Source organism: Phycodurus eques, chromosome 17 (assembly GCF_024500275.1).
Source record: "Phycodurus eques isolate BA_2022a chromosome 17, UOR_Pequ_1.1, whole genome shotgun sequence".
NCBI lineage: Eukaryota > Metazoa > Chordata > Actinopteri > Syngnathiformes > Syngnathidae > Phycodurus > Phycodurus eques.
In genome coordinates this window covers 9,079,888-9,100,077 of record NC_084541.1, presented here as the reverse complement: position 1 = coordinate 9,100,077, position 20,190 = coordinate 9,079,888, and the positions used below count along the sequence as shown (strand labels likewise).

Below are 20,190 nucleotides of genomic sequence, written 5' to 3'. Positions count from 1 at the left end.
GTCGTAGGAGTGGAACCCGGTCCATAAACTGAGGATCCCCTGAACTCACCGTATCTTGGAGTTAATATGGTGGAATTCATAGATTCACTGCCCATCTCCTTAGGTACACCGCCACCTTCAATGAGATTCAATACAACACCTTTATACAATTTGCCAATAATGCAGACCTCTGGTTCCATCCATCCATCCATCCATCCATCTTCTACCGCTTATCTGAGGTCGGGTCGCGGGCGCAGTAGCTTTAGCAGGGACGCCCAGACTTCCCTTTCCCCAGCCACTTCATCCATCTCTTCCGGGGGGATTGTATATTACAGTGGTACCTTAATTCCTTCTGTGACCAAGCTCACAACTATATTTTCTCATATACCAAATAAATTTTTCCTCTTGAAATGAATGGAAATGCCATTAATCTGTTGCAGCCCCCACCCCAAAAAAACAAACATATTTGGGTTATGTTTTTAAGGAAGAAAAATTTAACATTATTAAATCTGCACACTGATTGCATTTCATTAACCACCATCATAACAGTTTATATTGTTAATACTCTGTATGAAATGGGTCAAAATGCACAAAAAATTAAGATGCATGGGTTTTGCCACCTCCTGTGCTTTGTAACATTTTGTTCTAGGCACACTTTAGCTTTGCCGCCATGCTGGAGCAAAACGATTCTTTCGCCGTGGTAATAAGAGAGCTAAAAGGTGGAACAGAGGAAGCGCGGCAGAGATGTGTGGCGATGGGAACGCGGGGGATGGGGGGTGTAGCGGGGCGTGAGCCTGCGTCAAAGCTCTGATTAGCGCCGACCACGCTCCGCTCTTATTGATTGGCACAGTGGAGACACTGGGCTGCCTTCCACCACGCTCTAATGAGAAGCCCTGACCTCCACTAGTCAGCAAGGTCACCAAAGCCTACTGTAATTGCACTTTCCCTAATGGCGTCAGTCACGCACGCACTCCAACCCTAGTAATGACAATTACCATAATGTTGGCGGACTCCATGGGGGCCGTCCAATCATCCATCGCATCTAGACGCAAAATGTTAGCTAACCGTTGTCGTTGGTTCAAAGGGCGAAACAACAAATTTGCCCTTTTCTTTCTGTCACATTCAAGATAGCAGTGCGCTTTGTGTGTGCAGTCATTTACGCAGTTTCTTGTCTTTCTTCGTCAAAAGTAGTTGTCGGACAAGGTGAAAATGGTCTGCCATGGTCTGCTTGATGTTTAAGACTAATCTTTGGTGTGCAACATATCTACTTAGATGAAGACTAAACTACACATTCAGATCACCTGTACCCTAATGAGAGCTGTATCAAAATCTTTCCTTTACCTAGTGTGTCACACCAAATGTCCATTTTCTGTACTGAGCTACAAACTATGAGTTTTCCCCTTCAATATGGGCCTGATGATCAACCAGAACATCTATAAAGAGATCCTACGTCGTTTGCTGCATTCAGTGTGCCAGAAGAGGAGGAGAGAGAGTCGTGGCGGGAAACTGGTGGCCGCTTCACCATGACAACATGCCTGCTCACAATGCCCTGAGCATCTGACAGTTCCTGGTCGAAAAGAACATCTGAATGTACTGGAGTAACCTCCCCCGACCTGGCTATGTGTGATCATTTTCTTCTTTCACAAACTCGACAAAGGGGTCAACAAAGGGACCCGTTTTGAAGACATGGATGACATCAAGATGGCCATGACGACGGAGCTGTGGAGGATCCTGGAAGAATCCTTCCAGGAGAGCATGAGAAGTGTGGGAAAGTGTGTTAAACTTTGGGGGAATTACTTTGAAGTGGAAATACAAAGTGGAATTTGAAATATAGGTTTTGTGACACCAGTCCTGGAACCTTTTTGACACACCCCGGATTATATTCACCCCATTTTTAAAGGTCTATATATGCTAATGAAATAATAATAATTTTGTTGGTCTGAACTGACTATTGGTTAAAGTGTAGTGTGTCTTGGCATTACTTCACCGACCACCATCAGCAAGAGATTTCCTTATTTAATGATCTCTGCACCTTTGATGTATTACATCATATTTAATTCCCTCTCTATGATTTTACAATAGCTTTGATTTACCACAGTTGTTTCCCCCCCATTTGTACGTACATTATTTGCTTTTGTTTTGCAGACACGTATGTCAATATATCACCGATCGCCAGGCTCTCTTTGACCTGGTGTATTCAATCTGTCCATTTACGGTGCAGTCACATTGGCAGATAAATGATTCACAACATTATTTTCATCCACATTGGGAGGGGGCTTGATTCCGATCAGAGGATTTCACGTTTTTAGTTTTTTCTCTTTACCTAACTCATAGCCGAATTGTGCCACGTGGCAAAAAAAATAATTACAAATTAAAATGCATTCCTTGTAATTGTTTTATTTGAACTGTGTAGTGAAAATCCAGCCCAAGAGAGCACATTGTGAAGTTTTGGCTGAACTTGTGAATGTGCTTTGGGCTTCCCTTCACACGCTAACAGTGTTTTATATCCTTGAAAACGGCTCACTGTGTAGGTTTACTGTATATGGGAAATCTGTATCTTTTGATACCCGGCTTCATAGTAAATAACTGCAAAGGCCAAGTTCAGAAATAAATCTGACGTTTTGATAAATATCATTTGGTAAAACACATTTTAAGGCATACCATAAATTTTATAATTTGGCACAGCTGAAAAATAAAAAAAATTCTGTACACAAAATAGTTTCCCTCTTTTATTAACTGGCCTTGTGTGCATACTGAGAAGAAAAAAAAGAAAATCAATGGACACAGCTTAGCATCAAGATAAATTCTGATGGGATAATCAGGCCTGAAGTGACAACAGTAACTGCATGATAAAAACAAAATAACATAACAAAAAAGGCTAACGCTAACAACTGAAGGACCCGTTTGATGAGTGGCTGGCACAGAGGGGGTTAAAATCTTGGTTCAGACCTTGCTGTGTGGAATTTGCATGTTCTCCCCATGCTTGTTAGGTTCATTGACGTCTCTAAATTTTTTAGCCTAAATTGTGCATAGGCGTAGAGGTGAGTGTAAATGTTTTTTTTTTTGTCTACATCATGTGCCCTGCGATTGACGGGCGCACAATTCCGAGTGTACCCTGCCTTTTGCCCAAAGTCAGCTGAGTGAGCATAATCAACATAGAAAATGGATGGATGGATGGATGGAGGGATATGACCTGAAAAATACAACAACAACAAAATAAATACAAAAATAACTTGCCTATATATGTTTTTATGTATTAGATGGAGAATTGTTCAATGCCAGAAGCTGATGGTTTTATAGGGTGGCACAAGGCAACACATCCATCCATCCATTTTCTGAGCCGCTTCTCCTCACTAGGGTCGCGGGCGTGCTGGAGCCTATCCCAGCTGTCATCGGGCAGAAGGCGGGGTACACCCTGAACTGGTTGCCAGCCAATTGCAGGGCACATAGAAACAAACAACCATTCGCACTCACAGTCATGCCTACAGGCAATTTAGAGTCTCCAATTAATACATGTTTTGGGGATGTGGGAGGAAACCTGAGTGCCCGGGGAAAACCCACGCAGGTACAGGGAGAACATGCAAACTCCGCACAGGCGGGGCCGGGGATTGAACCCCGGTCCTCAGAACTGTGAGGCTGACGCTCTAACCAGTCGTCCACCGTGCCGCCCCCCCAAGAACTCAATCAATAAATCAGTCAATCAAGATCTCAACCTTGGTTGACCTTACCTATCTCTCTTTTTTCACAATGTGTCGTCATCCATGGAGGATAAAAAAAAAAGAAACAAGCCTATGTTCACAGAGTAAGTAGTAGAAAGTACAAGTATCTATTTTCAAATGTAGGGGGCAAAAGAAAAAAAGCCATCAGTAAGTATTTGTATTTCATTACGTCCCATAACTGCACATTATATGCCCATAGAGACTGTTGTTTTGAAATAAATTACTTTTAAAATAAGGCGGATACCAACTTCATATGCATGCATTTATTCTTGCTGAGCTGAGTCAGTTTGGAACAGCACTGTTCTAACGACGCGTTAAGATGACAGCATCTTTGTACATTAAAGGCAGAATCAATAAGAGGATGCTTGCTACGGCTTCAGGCTGCAGGTCTGTTATCGGCCTGGTTGTCATTTGCATGCTAACGCAGGTCACCTGATAGCATGCATGACTGAGTGTGTCCTATGTGAAGTAGTGCAGGCACTGTTCTTTCACCAGTTGGACTTTTTAGACTTAATCTAGCCCCATCTACAGGGGAATTGTGTATTCACCTGTGGCTTTGGGGGTACTTCTTTATCTCCAACAGAGGCTGTCTTTACTCTTTTTGTTTGTTTGTAGGATTCTACAAAAGACATTTTGTAGAGGAGTCAGGCCTAATTTTGGTGCAGACCTGGATAAAGGTTGTTTTTTTTGGTGGTGGGGGGGCGTTACAACAATTAAAATTGCTTACATTTTTGAGAAATGCATGAATCCTAATGCGATAATTTAGGCTCATGCAGGAGATGGGTATGAATGAATGTGTTCAACTTGGGCCAATTTAGGGTTGTTCAGCCTTGCACTGTTCAGTGTTGCACTGACTGTCATTCTAGCTCATTAAACTATTGAACATACTGTATGTGGCAAGGACAAAAGTCAACATATCAGCAAAAAACTTCAAATGCATTCCCAATGAGGTGCTTTAGTTTATGCCCTTCGGCATAAAAGGTGCACTCTGCCCTTCTGATTTACCGCTGTGTCTCTAATTTCAGCAGGTCGGTGTATTTAAGTGAGAGCTTGGGTCATAAAAAACAGCGAGCGAGAAAGAAAAAGTAAAAAAGAAAAGGCTGGTCTGGGTAGGTGGGAGCTAAATCAGTGTGCGCACAAAGAGGCAGGCGTCTGAGAGGTATTGACCCTCCATTGATCGCTAGAAGCTGCGTGGCCGTATTGACCAGATAGAGGAGAGACCCGGGCAAGCAGCACACAGCTCCGCGGCTGGGAGGGAAAGAAAAAAGAATGTAGAAAAACAACCTTATACGCTGACCTTGTGGGCCATCGCTGTCCTCCAGCCGACAGTGCTCTACCCCCACCTCACATGGCACATGGACCTGTGTGTATTTGCGCGAGTGCACGTGTGTGTGTGTTGCGTGAGTGCACGTGTGTGTGCGAGAGAGAGAGACCCCTGTAGAGAAGCACGCAGAAAGCGGGTTTTATCTCATCGAGGCCATTTCCTATCATGCCTTCACTGTAGCGCCAGTAACAGCCTGTACAGCCTGAGAGGGCCTTGGAGCTTCTCTTGCCCAGAAACGGTCAAAGTACCCCAAACTAGACCTCTTAAGTGCAGCATATTGTTGCATTTCCAATGTTACATTTCCATTGTTTGAAGTTGTGAACGGTACCAAAATAAGCTTATTTTCTCTCTTTTTTTTAAAGCCAGATACACTGCTGTTGATTGGATGATACAGAATGGTCACTTCTACATGTACGTACAAAGACAATCAAAATGAAAGAATAAACCTCCACAAAGCTTGACGAAAATGCTTTATGTCCCCCATCGGTGGCCTTTGTTTACTGTGTTTACCTGTTTCTGTGAAGCTGAATTTACACTGGAGGTTATGATTAAGTGCAGTAATCTGATTTTTCTTGTTCTTCTGTCTGTTAACTGGCAACACAGTGGCGCAATGGTTATGGTTTCACGTCTCTATCACAGTTCTAAGGGTCATGGTTCAACTCTGCTCCGACCTTCCTGTGTGGAATTTGTATCTTCTCCATGTGCTTGCGTGGGTTTTCTCCAGGTACTCTGGCTTCCTCCCACTTTCCAAAAACATCCATGTTAGGCAGGGGTGGACTTATCAATAGGCAAGCATAGGACATTTTCTGATGCCCCAAGACTTCCAGAAGCCCTAAAACATCTCATAAAAACTGATTATTCAAGAGTTTCTTGATTTAAAGCAGTCATTTTGGTTTTAGTCTTAATTCACAGGCTTGAAGACACATCAAAAGGCTTTGTTTCAACTGACCCTTTTCCTTCTCATGCAATGGACTATTCCACCTTCTTACTGCACATGTGCAGACATTATTCAGGAAAGCAAAGTTGGCACGTTATAAGGAAAATGAAGCGGAGTTATCCAAGTGGGGCGGAAAAGAGGAGAAGGCGAGAGGAAAACAAGTATTACAGTATTTATCAAACCTACCAAAGGTTTCAACCTATTTCACGGTGACATCGAATGTGTGTAATGGTCAACAGTAAGAGCCAGACAACATAAAATTGATCCAGGGTTGCGTCCACTCTTGTTACACTAACGGTGTTCACTAAACAAGCCTTATTTTTGGGGGCCCATTAAGAAATAATCAGAATCAGAATCAGAATCATCTTTATTTGCCAAGTATGTCCAAAAAGCATACAAGGAATTTGCCTCCGGTAGTTGGAGCCGCTTTAGTACGACAACAGACAGTCAATTGACAGATATATAAAGACATTGACAAAAACAGTCACTGAGCAATAAAGGGTTGCTAGTTATCTGGTATTGCCGGTACATTTATTTATTTTCTGACAATTGTGCGAAAAGATGCAGAATCCTCTATCACTTAGAGCAGTTCGAAAGACTGATATTGCAATAGTCCGGTGCAATGACCATTGTGCAAAGGGCACCGAGACTTCAAGCGTGTAGTGCGATAATCTGGGACAATGTTGATTGTGCAAATGTTGCAGATACTCCTCAATCAGTGTGCAAATGGAGCAGATGCTACTGTGGCATCAGTGGCCAGTATTGGTCAACAACAGATATGATAATAGTGCAGCGTGGCGAGACTACTACAGTGAGTGCACGAGTAATGTATAATTGGCCCCACAGAAATGTGACAACAAACGCAATTAAAAAAATTGCCAGAATGTTGCAATGGAATTGTAGGTTAGGTGTTTATGAAGTTGATTGCAAAAGGGAAGAAGCTGTTGGAATGTCTGCTAGTTCTAGTTTGCATTGATCGGTAGCGCCTACCTGAGGGAAGGAGCTGGAAGAGCTGGTGACCGGGATGTGGAGGGTCCGAGAGGATTTTGCACGCTCTTGTCTTAGTTCTGGCAGCGTGCAAGTCCTCAAGGGTGGGTAGGGGGGTACCGACAATCCTTTCAGCAGTTTTGATTGTCCGTTGCAGTCGGAGTTTGTCCTTTTTTGTAGCAGCACCAAACCAGACTGTGCTGGAAGAACACAGGACTGATTGGATGCCCGCTGTGTAGAACTGCCTCAGCAGCTCCTGTGGCAGGCCGTGCTTCCTCAGAAGCCGCAGGAAGTATATCCTCTGCTGGGCCTCTTTGAGGACGGAGTTGATGTTGGTCACCTACTTCAGGTCCTGAGAGACTGTAATTCCCAGGAACTTGAAGGTCTCGATGGTTGACACAAAGCAGCTGGACAACGTGCTGTCTCCTGAAGTCCACGATCATCTCTACAGTCTTGAGCGAATTCAGCTCTAAGTTGTGTCGGCCGCACCACAGCTCCAGCCGCTCCACTTCCTGTCGATATGCAGACTCGTCATCGTCCTTGATGAGGCCGATGACAGTGGTGTCATCTGCAAACTTCAGGAGTTTGACAGATGCAGCCATAGCCAATTAGCTCCTAAACAGAGTTTGTGGGGGTCATTTTTAGGGGTTGCCAGGAGCTAGCATTTGAACTCAGTCTCCTTATAGAAAGTCGGTCTGAATAGAAGGATGGAACCTCTGTGACGCTTCCTGCCCACCCTGCTCTCTTCCTCACAGAGAGGCAATTAATTCAGATGGAGCGTGCCAACAGTGCAGAGATAAAGCAAGCGGAGATGCACACATGCCACAGGCCAGTTTCCGATCTCCCCAGAACAAACACGCAGACTTTGGGCATCGACAGCAAACTCCATCTCATCATCTCCACCTTAATTCGTTCCAGACCTCACTCAAGCCCAAACTCCAACCCACTTCTTGTTGCCGGAGTAACCACATCACCAGCCTTTTTAAATCTGCTTCTCTCCAATCACCAATAGATCAATTCAGATTTTTAGAGGGACTATTTTCTTAGAATTCATCTAAATTTTTATAATCCACGTAGACAAAAGTATTGGGATGCATGGCCATTATACCTTCCATCCATCTGTTCTCGCATTCGGATTACAGATGAGCTGGATGGTTCACTGTTAACAGAAACATGATTTTTAATATCTATAGATGATAGTTCAACAATGACATCATGGAGTGGCGTGTATGCTTTGAACTATCTATCCATTTTGTATAGCGTGTCCTCATTAGGGTTGCGAGTAATTGGAGCCTTTCCTAGCTGATTTTGGGCGAGAAGCAGGGTACACCCTCAACTAACAGTAAATCGCAGGACACATATAGACAAACAACCATTCATATTAAAATTCACACCTATAGATAGTTTAAAGTCTTTAACCTTAACCTAACATGGATGTTTTTTTTTTTTTGGTAATACAGGAACGACTACTACATTGTACTGCCCCGTTATACCTATTTCCTTCTTTTCCTTTGTGTTTGTTAGGGGGTCACCACAGCGCATCATCCTTTTCCACATAAGCCTGCATCCTCCTCTCTAATGCCATCTACACCAATAGTAAGTAAAAAATAAAATTAAATTAAAAAAAAGAACAAAATATGGTATTGGTCCACTCCGTAGTAAAACCAGCTTCCACCTTTCTGTGGGGGCTTTCTACAAAATGTTGGAGTGTGACTGTGGCAATCTTTTCCATTGATCCAGAAGAACATTTGTGAGGTCAAATGCCACTAATGTTCAATGAAAGGACATGACTCACAATCACTGTTTCATATGGGTTTCTTCCACACCAATTTTATGCAAGCATGCCTTGCTTCGTGACCTCAGAACCGACATCGGCATTCCCCAAATGTTTCCCACAAAGTTGGAATTATGTAATTGGTCAGAATCTCTTGGTAAAATCAAGAATTAAGATTGTGCTTCAAAATAAGCAATCTAGACCAGCCCTGGCGTGATAAATGAATTGATTACCAGAAGCCTTTTTCCCAGATGGGTGTATTTCTTAAAATGTTCGAGTTGGAGAAGCAATGATTGGGAAAAGGCGTGGTTGAGTGTGAGTCATGTGCTGGTATACAAAGCACGCAGCATGCAAAGTGGAGAAGGGAGTGTAGCTCAGGGCCAGGGAAGCTATTGATACCCGAGAAATTGATGTAATCATCCAAGTTACAGAGACTGAGCAGGGATTGGCTACTCTTCTCACTCCTCCGTCCTTCTCCGTTTTTTCCTGCCACCATATTATACATGTATATATATCTGACTCAGGTGTGCACATACAAACAGACCATTTAGTAACACAAATGACAGGAGCGTGAAATCTGCCATGTCTGTTTGAGATTCAAAGAGTAACTGGCTGTCCTCGAAAGTGTCTTTTTTCTCCACTGTGGCTTCACTCTAGCGTCACGTGAAGACGGTGGCGTACCTGGCAGCGGGGCAGCACCGTGAAAAACGTTGGTCCAATTATAGCACAACACCTACCCTTATGGTTTCCATGGCTGTGCGATGCATTTTCCCGCGGGACGAGCCGTGGAGAAAACGAGCGTCTTATCAAGCATCACCCCGGTAATAACACTCCCTCAAGCATTTGCCGCATGTGTCAGACCTCAACGAGAACCCTGGGTGAAATCTCACTTCGCGTCCAGCTACAGCGATTGATTTGGACTTAATCTCTTCCTGCGTGTCCTCCTGCATGTGTTATGTGTACCCTTTCACTGTTTTGACAACATGTTTGTAAGTTGGGGGGAAACAAGAACCCAGAATGTGATCCTTATTGGGTCATTCATTACATTACTAATTCATGAATATCTATGACTAAATATGTATAAAGATGATATTCTATTATTATTATAATATTTTGACATAATTGACTTAAGGTCAGCACGTCTGTCGCATGGTTTGGGTTTTCGTATCTTGGTTCAAGCCCTCCTGTGTTGAGTGTGCATGCCCTCCCATGCTTGCATGGGTTTTCTTCAGGGACCCTGGCTTCCTCCCCATCCCTAAAACATTCCTATTATGTTAATTGAAGACTAAAATGTCCACATGTGGTTGTTTGCAGTGGTGAGAAATAACAGTACAAATATTATGTTACTGTAGACCTACTTAAGTAAAGTTTTCAGGTATCCGTACATGAGTACTTATTTTTATAATGACTTTCTGCTTTTTCCCCCCTACATTTGAAAACAGATTTGAAAACTGTACTTTCTACTCTTTGCTGAGTTGAAATAGGCCCATTACTTATTTCAACCTACACGGACAACAGCACGACATAAAAAAGAGCGAAAGGTAACGTCATCCATGGGATGACATCTTGATTGATTGAGATTTTGGGGTTTTATAAGATGGAAAAAAAGGGACAGCAGTGATATGGAGGAACATGAACAAGGGAGCCTTGACAATAATGGCAACGTAAGATTTGGAGAAGTAAGATATTCCTCATCCATGGCTTTATTTAAGATACTGTCGGCTCCAATAATGGTTCGTGGTAAGAACCACAACATCTTCTGGTGCTCAAAATTTCTGTTTCTTTTATTAAAAAAAAAAAAAGAAAAGAAAAGAAACGAGAAAAAACCCCACACTGGTAAGATTTAGTTTTCGGTCGTTACCGTTAGGTAATTTTGTATTTGTTGTTACTCATTTCACAACATGAGCAAAGCTATATTAACATATTGTTTCAATAGCAGCAAATGCAAGTTAGCTAAAAACAACAAGTTACATGTTTTATCTTCTTCAGGCAGGAGATGAATCACTACCTTTCAGTATCTGTGCTTGTGCTAAGTCAGTCCACTTCAGAGTGTGGAGTACTTTTGCCACCTCTGGTTGTTTGTCTATATGTGCTCTACTAGTTGGTTGATGCACAAAGTCAGCTGGGATAGGCTCCAGCTCACCTGTGGCCCTAATGAGGATTAGGCTAGAGAAAACGCATGAATAGATCGCTGGCTGGCGGGCTGGATGGATGGATCATCGGATTGACTTGAAGAATTTACTTCACGATATCCAAGATACAGAAAGGAAGCAGAAAAAAAAACGTCAAAAGCACACTACACTTTCAGTTAGACATGGGGTCCCAGTAGCAAGCCATTTCTACACTAATGTGTAGATTATTCTAATACTGGTAATTATTGGACTTCCATTTGTACCTTTTCCAGCTATAAAAGCAAATGTAATACAAATGTAATACCTTACATGGTACCATCAGTATTACTCATCTATTATTTCTTTGTATTATTATTTTATTCTACAATACTGAATATTATTTTATATTGTGGGCAGTGCATGTGGTTATCATTTCTGACTTTCATTGCTGTCAAATGTTTCTAAATCCATTTTGTGTTAAATGGACATAGTGAATTGTCCATAGGTGTGACTGCAAATGTGAATAGAATCTATGCATGCCCTGTAATTGACTGATGACCAGTGCAGGGTGTACACTGCCTCGTGCCCAAAGTTAATTGGCATTTATTTTGTATGTGTGTGTGTGTGTGTGTGTGTGTGTAGTGGCGGTTTTTGAGGGCGACAAGGGCAGTTGATCGGGGCGGCAATCTCAGAGGGGCCACACGGCCCCCTGCCCCCATTGATGAAAGGTTTTTGACCGTTATTTTTGGATCAGACAATGACAAAATGTTCCCCACCCTTCCGCCTCACCGCCCCGTTCGACGAGAGACCTGTGGGACAGCCGCCATCTCGGGGGCCGCACAGGGGGCCATTCAAGCCAGCACTAATACTATGTGCGTGTGTGTGTGTGTGTGTGTGTGTGTGTGTGTGCATGTACATGTGTGTGTACCTGTAATGTTTGCTTTCATCATTCTTATCCAAAGTAAGTTTTGTTTGTGTTTGTTTTACACTTCGAGTATCTCTGTTTCCCTCCAGAGACATGCAACAAAAATATGGCATTTATTTGAAGGAGAGCTCTGTTTCAGAGGAACAACCAAGTGGATTTAAAGGGATGATGCACCAGGCAATTAATTGAGGAGTCTATATGAGCAGAGGCCACAACCTGCATTTGATTTTCTACAATTTGTACTTAATCTATTTGTTGTGGTTTTCTACAACCCCAATTCCAATGAAGTTGGAACATTGTGTTAAACATAAATAAAAACATAATACAATTATTTTAAAATCATGTTCAACCTATATTTAATTTAATACACTACAAAGACAAGATATTTAATGTTCAAACTGATAAACCTAATTGTTTTTAGCAAATAATAATTAACTTAGAATTTTATGGCTGCAACACGTTCCAAAAAAGCTGGGACAGGGTCATGTTTACCACTGTGTTACATCAACTTTTCTTTTAACAACATTCAATAAACATTTGGGAACTGAGGACACTAATTGTTGAAGCTTTGTAGGTGGAATTCTTTCCCATTCTTGCTTGATGTCCAGCTTCAGCTGTTCAACAGTCCGGGGTCTCCGTTGTCCTATTTTACGTTTCATAATGCGCCACACATTTTCAATGGGGGACAGACCAGTCTAGTACCCGCACTCTTTTACTACAAAGTCACGCTGTTGTAACACGTGCAGATTGTGGTTTGGCGTTGTCTTGCTGAAATAAGCAGGGCGTCCATGAAAAAGACGTTGCTTGGATAGCATCATATGTTTCTCCAAAACCTGTATGTACCTTCCAGCATTAATTGTGCCTTCACAGATGTGTAAGTTACCCATGCCATTGGCGCTAACACAGCCCCATACCATCACAGATGCTGGCTTTTGAACTTTGCGTCCATAATAGTACGGATGGTTCTTTTCCTCTTTGGCCCGGAGGACACGACACCCACAGTTTCCCCAAAATTTTTTTAATGTGGACTCGTCGGACCACAGAACACTTTTCCACTTTTCATCAGTCGATCTAAGATGAGCTCGGGCCCAGAGAAGCCGGCAGCGTTCCTGGATGTTCTTGATAAATGGCTTTTGCCTTGCATAGTAGAGTTTCAAGTTGCACTTACGGATGTAGCGCCGAACTGTATTTACTGACATTGGTTTTCTGAAGTGTTCCTGAGCCTATGTGGTGATATCCTTTACACATTGATGTCGGTTTTTGATACAGTGCCGCCTGAGGGATCGAAGGTCATGGGCATTCAATGTTGGTTTTCGGTCTTGCCGCTTTCATGCAGTGATTTCTCCAGATTCTCTGAACCTTTTGATGATATTATGGACCGTAGATGATGAAATCCCTAAATTCCTTGCAATTGTACGTTGAGGGACATTGTCCTTTAACTGTTCGACTATTTTCTCACGCACTTGTTCACAAAGAGGTGAACCTTGCCCCATCTTTGCTTGTGAATGACTGAGCAATTCAGGGAAGCTCGTTTTATACCCAATCATGGCACTCACCTGTTCCCAATTACCCTGTTCTCCTGTGGTATGTTCCAAACAGGTGTTTGATGAGCATTCCTCAACTTTCTCAGTCTTTTTTGCCACCTGTCCCAGCTTTTTTGGAACGTGTTGCAGCCATAAAATTCCAAGTTAATGATTATTTGCTAAAAACAATATAGTATCAGTTTGAACATTAAATATCTTGTCTTTGTAGTGTATTCAATTAAATATAGGTTGAACATGATTTGCAAATCATTGTATTCTGTTTTTATTTATGTTTAACACAACGTCCCAACTTCATTGGAATTTTGGTTGTATGAGTGTGAGTAATAATACAATTTGCTTCACTTAATACAACAGTATGTATCTCTCGACACTAACGTAATGACCATGGAGTCAAACAAGGGGCCCCCATCATTCTTCCAAAGGTTCAAGTTCCCTTCTCAACTAACTTTGAAAGCTTGAGCGTTTCCTTTGCCACATTCCTCCTTCCAACAACAATTGGACCGCATCGGTTCTTGCTATCTCCCCGTGCGACCGGGCTGGTGAATGCGACGAGCTGGGGCCGGCCCGCACAGTGGGGGCCTTTGGGTGGGGGGAAGGGCACGTCTGCTGGCAGTGAGGGTGAGTAGATCAGTGCGGCTCAGTGTCTGCGAGGCGCTGATAAGATTCCAGGATTTTCCCGGTGTGACAGGCTTGCTCACCGAGCCGAACGCCCTCTTTGCATGGAGGCAGCCACCCCCGCCTGACCTAGCCACTTATACCCCCCACAACGGCTAACACCCACACCCACCTACACACACACACACACACACACAAAACCCACGCTACACCTCAGCAGGCAGGTGCAGCCACACCTAAAATCCTCCTCAGACTTTAATTATTAATCTCATTTGCATCTCCTGTCTTTCAGTCTGTGCTGTTAAAGTAAAACTAATTTATTCTTTAAAGTTGGACGCTTTTACACCTTCCACACTGCTTCTTTCTCTCTCGTTCTTTATCTCAAGCCTACCTCCCCCACTCCCATCTCCCTTGGATGGCAGGTCAGGCAGTGAGTTGTGCGGGCTCAGAGGAGGTAAGGACGCCGCGGTGCACATTAATAATGAAAGGCCTCAGCCACCCCCTTAGATACACACACACACAAACACACGCACTCACGCATGCACTCCCCCCATCGCCATGGCGATGGCAGTAGCCCAGCACTGTCATCAGTGGAGGTGGGGGTGAGGAGGGGGATATAGCCACTCTCTCCAACTCCGCTCGCCAAGCTGATCACGAGCTCGTACGCCCTACTGGGCCTTCCACCGTGGATGTGCGCTAATTAAAAACACTCAGCGCCACGGCTGCAGCAGCGCTCTGCATCACTACCAGGACGTGAGCGAGTGAGAGAGAGCGAGAAAGCGAGAGAGACTACGAAGCTGACAAAAAACAAAGGAAAAACATCAGCTAGAATCATCACTTAGCAGGAAATGGAAATTCACTGCGGCGTCAGAGACCTGAGTCATTAGAATTAGTAATTACACCAAGACCCACGTGAGATTGGCCACATGTTGGAGCTTTTCACTTGTCCTTAGCCCAACTTTACTTCTTTGACTCCGTTAATGCAACATGTGTTGAACTAAACAGACAACGCTCAATTTAGGCTTCTTATTACCATCGCCTTAATAAAATACAGTCTTCTCTCTAAGAATTCATGAATCAGGTTAAAAAGTAAAGTTGGTCATAATTTTGGAGTCCCAGACACGCTCAGCAAGACCTCACCATACCTCCCAAGACCCGAGTTCAGCGAGCATGAAAAGGATTAACTTCATTTGGGGTTAAAATCTTGGCTCTGGCCTTCCTGCGCGGAATTTGCATGTTCTCCCTGTACTTGCGTTGTTTTTTCCAGGTATTCTGGCTCCTTTGTACATTACAAAAACATTCATGTTAGGTTCATTGAAGACTCTAAATTCGTGTGAATGTGAGGGTGAACGCTTGTTTGTATGTGCCCTGGAATTGGATGGCGACCACTCCAGGGTCTACCCCGCCTGTGGTCCAAAACCAGCTTGTTTCGTCTCCAACTAACCTGCGACCCTAATGAAGATAAATGCTGTAGAAAATGGATGCATGGATGATCGGGAGTTTGGACCGCCATCTTGCATGGTGTCACACTCCAAAATACTTCCAGAGAGCTCAGTTCTGTAAACGTCAGTATTTAAGATGAGTGAGGCGCATCAGTGACAACTCATAGTAGCTTCCACATTTGTCATTAAAGTTAACAATGGTGACCTAACGACAGAATGTGAACGCCACGGTGGACGAGTGGTTAGGATGTTTACCTCACAGCTCTGTGGTTCAGGGTTCGAATCTCAGCTCCAGCCTTACTGTGTGGAGTTTACGTGTTCTCCCTGTGAGTGTGTGAGTTTTGACTGGCTGGACTTTAGAGGTGCTGCTGCACTAGAAAGTAATGTACTAGCTTTTTAATTAATTGAGTTGGTCTTTAAAAAACATGAAAAGTTGACAAACATAATTGTACATTCGACACAAATACATGCATTCCTCTTTATTCACAAAAACCAGTCCAATTTTCTAAACAAATACAAAGATTGGTTATTCTTAAGAGCTGCAGCTACCCAAGAACATAACAAAAAAATCATGAAAATAGAACAAATTAACAAACAAATACAAAAAAAAAAAAAAAAAAAAAAAAAATTCTCATCAGTGCGTTCAGTAGGGTAGACTCAGAGCAAGTGCTGTCTCTTAGTGCTATTGGCCAGATAGCATGCTATGGGGCATGCTCAGTAGGGGCCAAAGTAAGTAGTTTGGAAATGCAGACGAGGGCTGATGATGACGGACGACATTACAGCGTAGTCTCAGCTTCTGTTTCCTGTTTGGATGTGGAATTTTACAGCATCCGAATGTGAAAATCGGTTGAAAAACCATTTTGTTGTTTGTCAGTGGTCAAACTAGACCATTGTTTCAACAACATAAAGGTGAATTACAAGAATGTTTGCCATTTGCCGCTAGTTTTAAAATATATAGCTGTAAAAGTACATTCTCTACACAAGTACTGTATCTTTCCACACATGAACAACATTAACACCAAACAGAAATTAGTTGATTGTCCACACTGGGGCCCATCATTTCTGCTTCTGGCAATAAACAGTTCCGTGTTCAGGTGACATGGAAAAAAAGCTGCTGGAAAAAGGACAAAAGGTACCAAAATGGAAACATAGAAAAGGGAATTAAAGTTTCCATAGATGCTTTTCTTCACGCTTCATTTTTGGTTCAAGGAATAAGTAGGCGCATCCATTACCCCACAGATGTTTTTTTCTGCTTTGTTTTTGTTCTTTTCTATAATATGTTTGTTGTAGTTTTTCTTATTAGCCAGTGTCTGTTTTCCAGAGACAACCCAAGAGTTGGCATTGCACTTGTAGGATAAGTTCTACTGGAACCACCGGAACGCCGCTCCTGTAGGAAGCATCACCTTCTTGGAAAAAACAGAAGAGAAGGGGGTGGGGGGTGGCGGTGGGTGGGGAGAGAGAGAAGAAGAAAGAGAAGATTGAAATTACTCATGAAAAGCACTGCACTTTATAGAGTACACAGTATACTGCAGATATCTTTGAGTTAAAAAAAAAATAGTATAATTTGAATAAAATACACATTTGCAGCCCATATTTATTGAGGGATTTTCTTCATCACAAAAACCTGGCATTTGAACAAGGGTGTGTAGACGTTTTATACCCACTGGATATATTAAGACTTTTTAGTGTGTACTAACTTGTTTTTTTCACTGTATACAGTAAATGAGTTGTGTTTATCCGAATCTTCAAGTGTAAAAAAATAAATATTTAAAACTATCTGGGTTTATATTCACAACTATGATGATTTAGAGCAACACATTTTTTTTTTTTTTTACATCCTGAATTACTGTATTGTAATGTTGTTGTTTTTATTATTGTAAGTGCAGACATCTGCACTCATACTTCCAAATTTAGAGAGTGAAAGCTTTGCTTGTTTCCTATTTTGGTTCATAAATGACATGCCACTCTCAGAGTGAGTGGTGAAATGTGTATGAGCCATTAGACGCAGGAAAAGGCTTCACGCAAAAACCGATAGGCCACATTTATTATTTAGCCACCACACGCGTCGCTCTCCCACGCTATCATTAATGACGATGCCACTCTCCACCAGCACCGCAAATTCTATACAATCCCTCACTGTGGCTATCTGTATGACAGGAGTGGCACATATGCACGCTGCTGCAAGGCTGTGCAGAGGTCCGCCAATCAGGACGGACAAAGACACTATCAGCGTGGCGAGCGTCCTCCAAAGTCCAAGTCACCGGCTGAGCCTGGAACGAGGCAGGAAGAACTCGTGCACCCACACACGCTCTCACACCAAAGCCAAAATGTACTCAAGTACAATCACACACCTCCACACGCGCTGGCATGATAATACACTCCTGAAGTCACACTGTAGAGTGAGACTATTAACTGAAATTCTCATATGTGATACATTCAGCTCCACGTTTGTATCGCAAGAGACAGCGGACCGTTTAAGGAGTCGGACATGCAAGTGAAAGATGTGACACATGGTTCCCATTCACAGAATCACATTTCCATGAGATTTCGAATGTAAAAACTTTAAAACGTTCTTTATTTACTTGAAAGTATTTAGTACCACCAAATAGTATATATTATTGCATCCTTTCATTTGTAGCTCAAATCAAATGAATTAACTTCCAATGTTTCAATATGGGCGGCACAGTGTAATAGTGATTAGCAGGTTCGCCTCCCAGTTCTGAGATTGGAGCTTCAAATCTGTTCTTCCGATGCTTATGTAGCGATTACGTATGAAATAAGGATTGTAAGGCTCAGAGCGTAGCATTGGGAGGATTCTCTATTGTGTTCTGGCCGCTTCAGGGGCCGGCGCACCTGTGCATATCTCTCGCATCTAGTATAGTCAATTAATGGCATGAAACGACCTAGCAGATCTTGTCCAATGAGCAAAGGTACTGACTTGACAGGTGACACAAACACAGGACGAATTATGGAATGTGGCCGTATTGTCCAATGCAACCACACTAGCGAGCTTAAGTGGGTGTTCACCAAGGCAAGGGGGCAAATTGTCATTTCGCAGTGTTGAAGGTTCAGTGTACGGTTGTCTTGCTGTACTTTGTCACACAGTTAGTCAACCACGTCCTCGGACATGACACTGATGTCTGCTCCAGTATCCACGAGTCCGTCATATTGGAATATACGTTCAAGTGTGGTTGTCAAGTAACATTTCCCTGATGTGTCATTAACGGTGAGTTTAAGCGGAAGTCATTCAGTGAGTCACAGGGCATGGGAGGAGACTGTCGAGCTCTGATTGTCCAACTGGGTTTTGGTCCGTGAATTTTTATTTTAGTAACGGGTGTTACTTGGTCATCGCAGTGGTCGGTTATGTGCTTGCCCACGGTCTTTTGGACGGGACGCTTGTCATCGCTAATTGGAGAATCAGCCGAATGCACAGAGACGTCGGAGTCAGAACAGACCATCATGGCGGGCTGGCCGAGCTCTGGGGCATGCCCTCCAAGCAGGGGCTCAGGCTCCCGTGGGTCTTGCTTCACATTATTCGCCAAGCTGCAGATGATCTGAAGGATAGCATGTGCACTAGTACCCAATTCTTTGTTAGCGACCCCTTGTGGGGTTGCGAAGGAGGATACCTGACTTTTGGGCTTGTCGCGTTCGAGTGAACCGGACCAGGCGTCGTTTTTTTCCAGCAAATGTTCAAAGTTTTAGCGCATGTCATTATTTTGGTAGATCAAACCAGAAATATTGTGATCCAACAGCTTTGTGTTGGTCTTTTTATGACTAGCAAAGCTTTTACCGGCTAGGTCGTGCAGTTGTGAGCTGGACAGCGAGCGGGGGCATGCTGCTACCCCCAAATGTTGCCTTACATACGGATGCATGTTTCCAACAAAAAGAGTATGTCTTCCTCCATGTTGGGGTTTGTTTAAATTTCCGAAGTACGCTTTACGTAAACGACAGTAATAAGCTTGTGGCGTTTCGAGGCTCTCCTGTTTAACAGTAAAAGCCGCCAGGAAGCTGGATGGGGCCTCTGGATCATCAAATTCTTGAGACAAAGCCTGACAGTGGGCTTGATAGTTTGACAATATATGTGGCGGTTGTCGTTCGATTAAGCTACTTACTTCCTGGTTAGATGTAACTCTAATAAGGTACAATCTATTGTCTGTAGTAGCGGAAGGAAATCGTTTAAGGTAAAAGTCAATGTCTCTCAGGTACACGGCTGTGTCGTGTGAACCGTCAGATTTAGGTTCGAATCTCACAATGTTGCGCACAATTCTGTCTAAGTCTTTTAAGCTCATACCTGTAGTGACGCCAGGATAAGAGACAAATGCAAGGGCGGGATTGAGGAGGGCTGTGGTTCGCGTAGCGAGCTCCCAACTTGGCAGTGCCAGGGTCGGAGAGGGGTGTTGCAAAGTGGCAGGGGCCGTTGACCGTATCCCAGGGAGGTCAGAACCAAGCGCTGCTTTGTCGCTCCTAGGAGGCGGACTGACAGGTCTGCGGTCATTGACGTCATTAGACAGTGTTTGGTCGAGGAAGACGTGTTCCCAATTGGCAATTAATTTGCGTGCTGTCTGCAATACCTGTCGAACAAGTGTTATTTCAGCTTCCTGTTCTAGCCTTAGCTTTTGAAGACAGCACATGTCAGATTCTAGTACTGTCAATTGTGACATGAGTTCACATGAGTACTCGACGCGTTGAGCGCGTTCCTCTTTGAGCATCTCAAGCTGCGTTTCGACATCAACGAGGCGGGCTTGTGCAAGGATTTAAACGAGTGTTGGACTCTACTTTTTGTGCCCTTAAGTTGATTTGTTGCTGCTGTTCAGCTTCTAGTTTGAGTCTAAT

The 20,190-nt window shown here is 43.2% G+C and overlaps 1 protein-coding gene across 4 annotated transcripts in view; it reads right to left on the bottom strand.

The window, feature by feature from the left end:
• Nucleotides 1-15,821: 15,821 nt before the first annotated feature.
• The window catches only part of cxxc5a (CXXC finger protein 5a), a 28,438-nt gene continuing 24,069 nt past the window's right edge, over nt 15,822-20,190 (bottom strand). For 3 of the 4 annotated variants that reach the window (XM_061702633.1, XM_061702630.1, XM_061702631.1), the window contains exon 3: nt 15,822-16,763. In XM_061702633.1, the coding sequence (XP_061558617.1) occupies nt 16,719-16,763 (45 nt within the window). In that variant the 3' untranslated portion in view covers nt 15,822-16,718. The remainder of the gene's footprint in view (nt 16,764-20,190) is intronic. The other variant, XM_061702634.1, reaches the window with a different exon arrangement.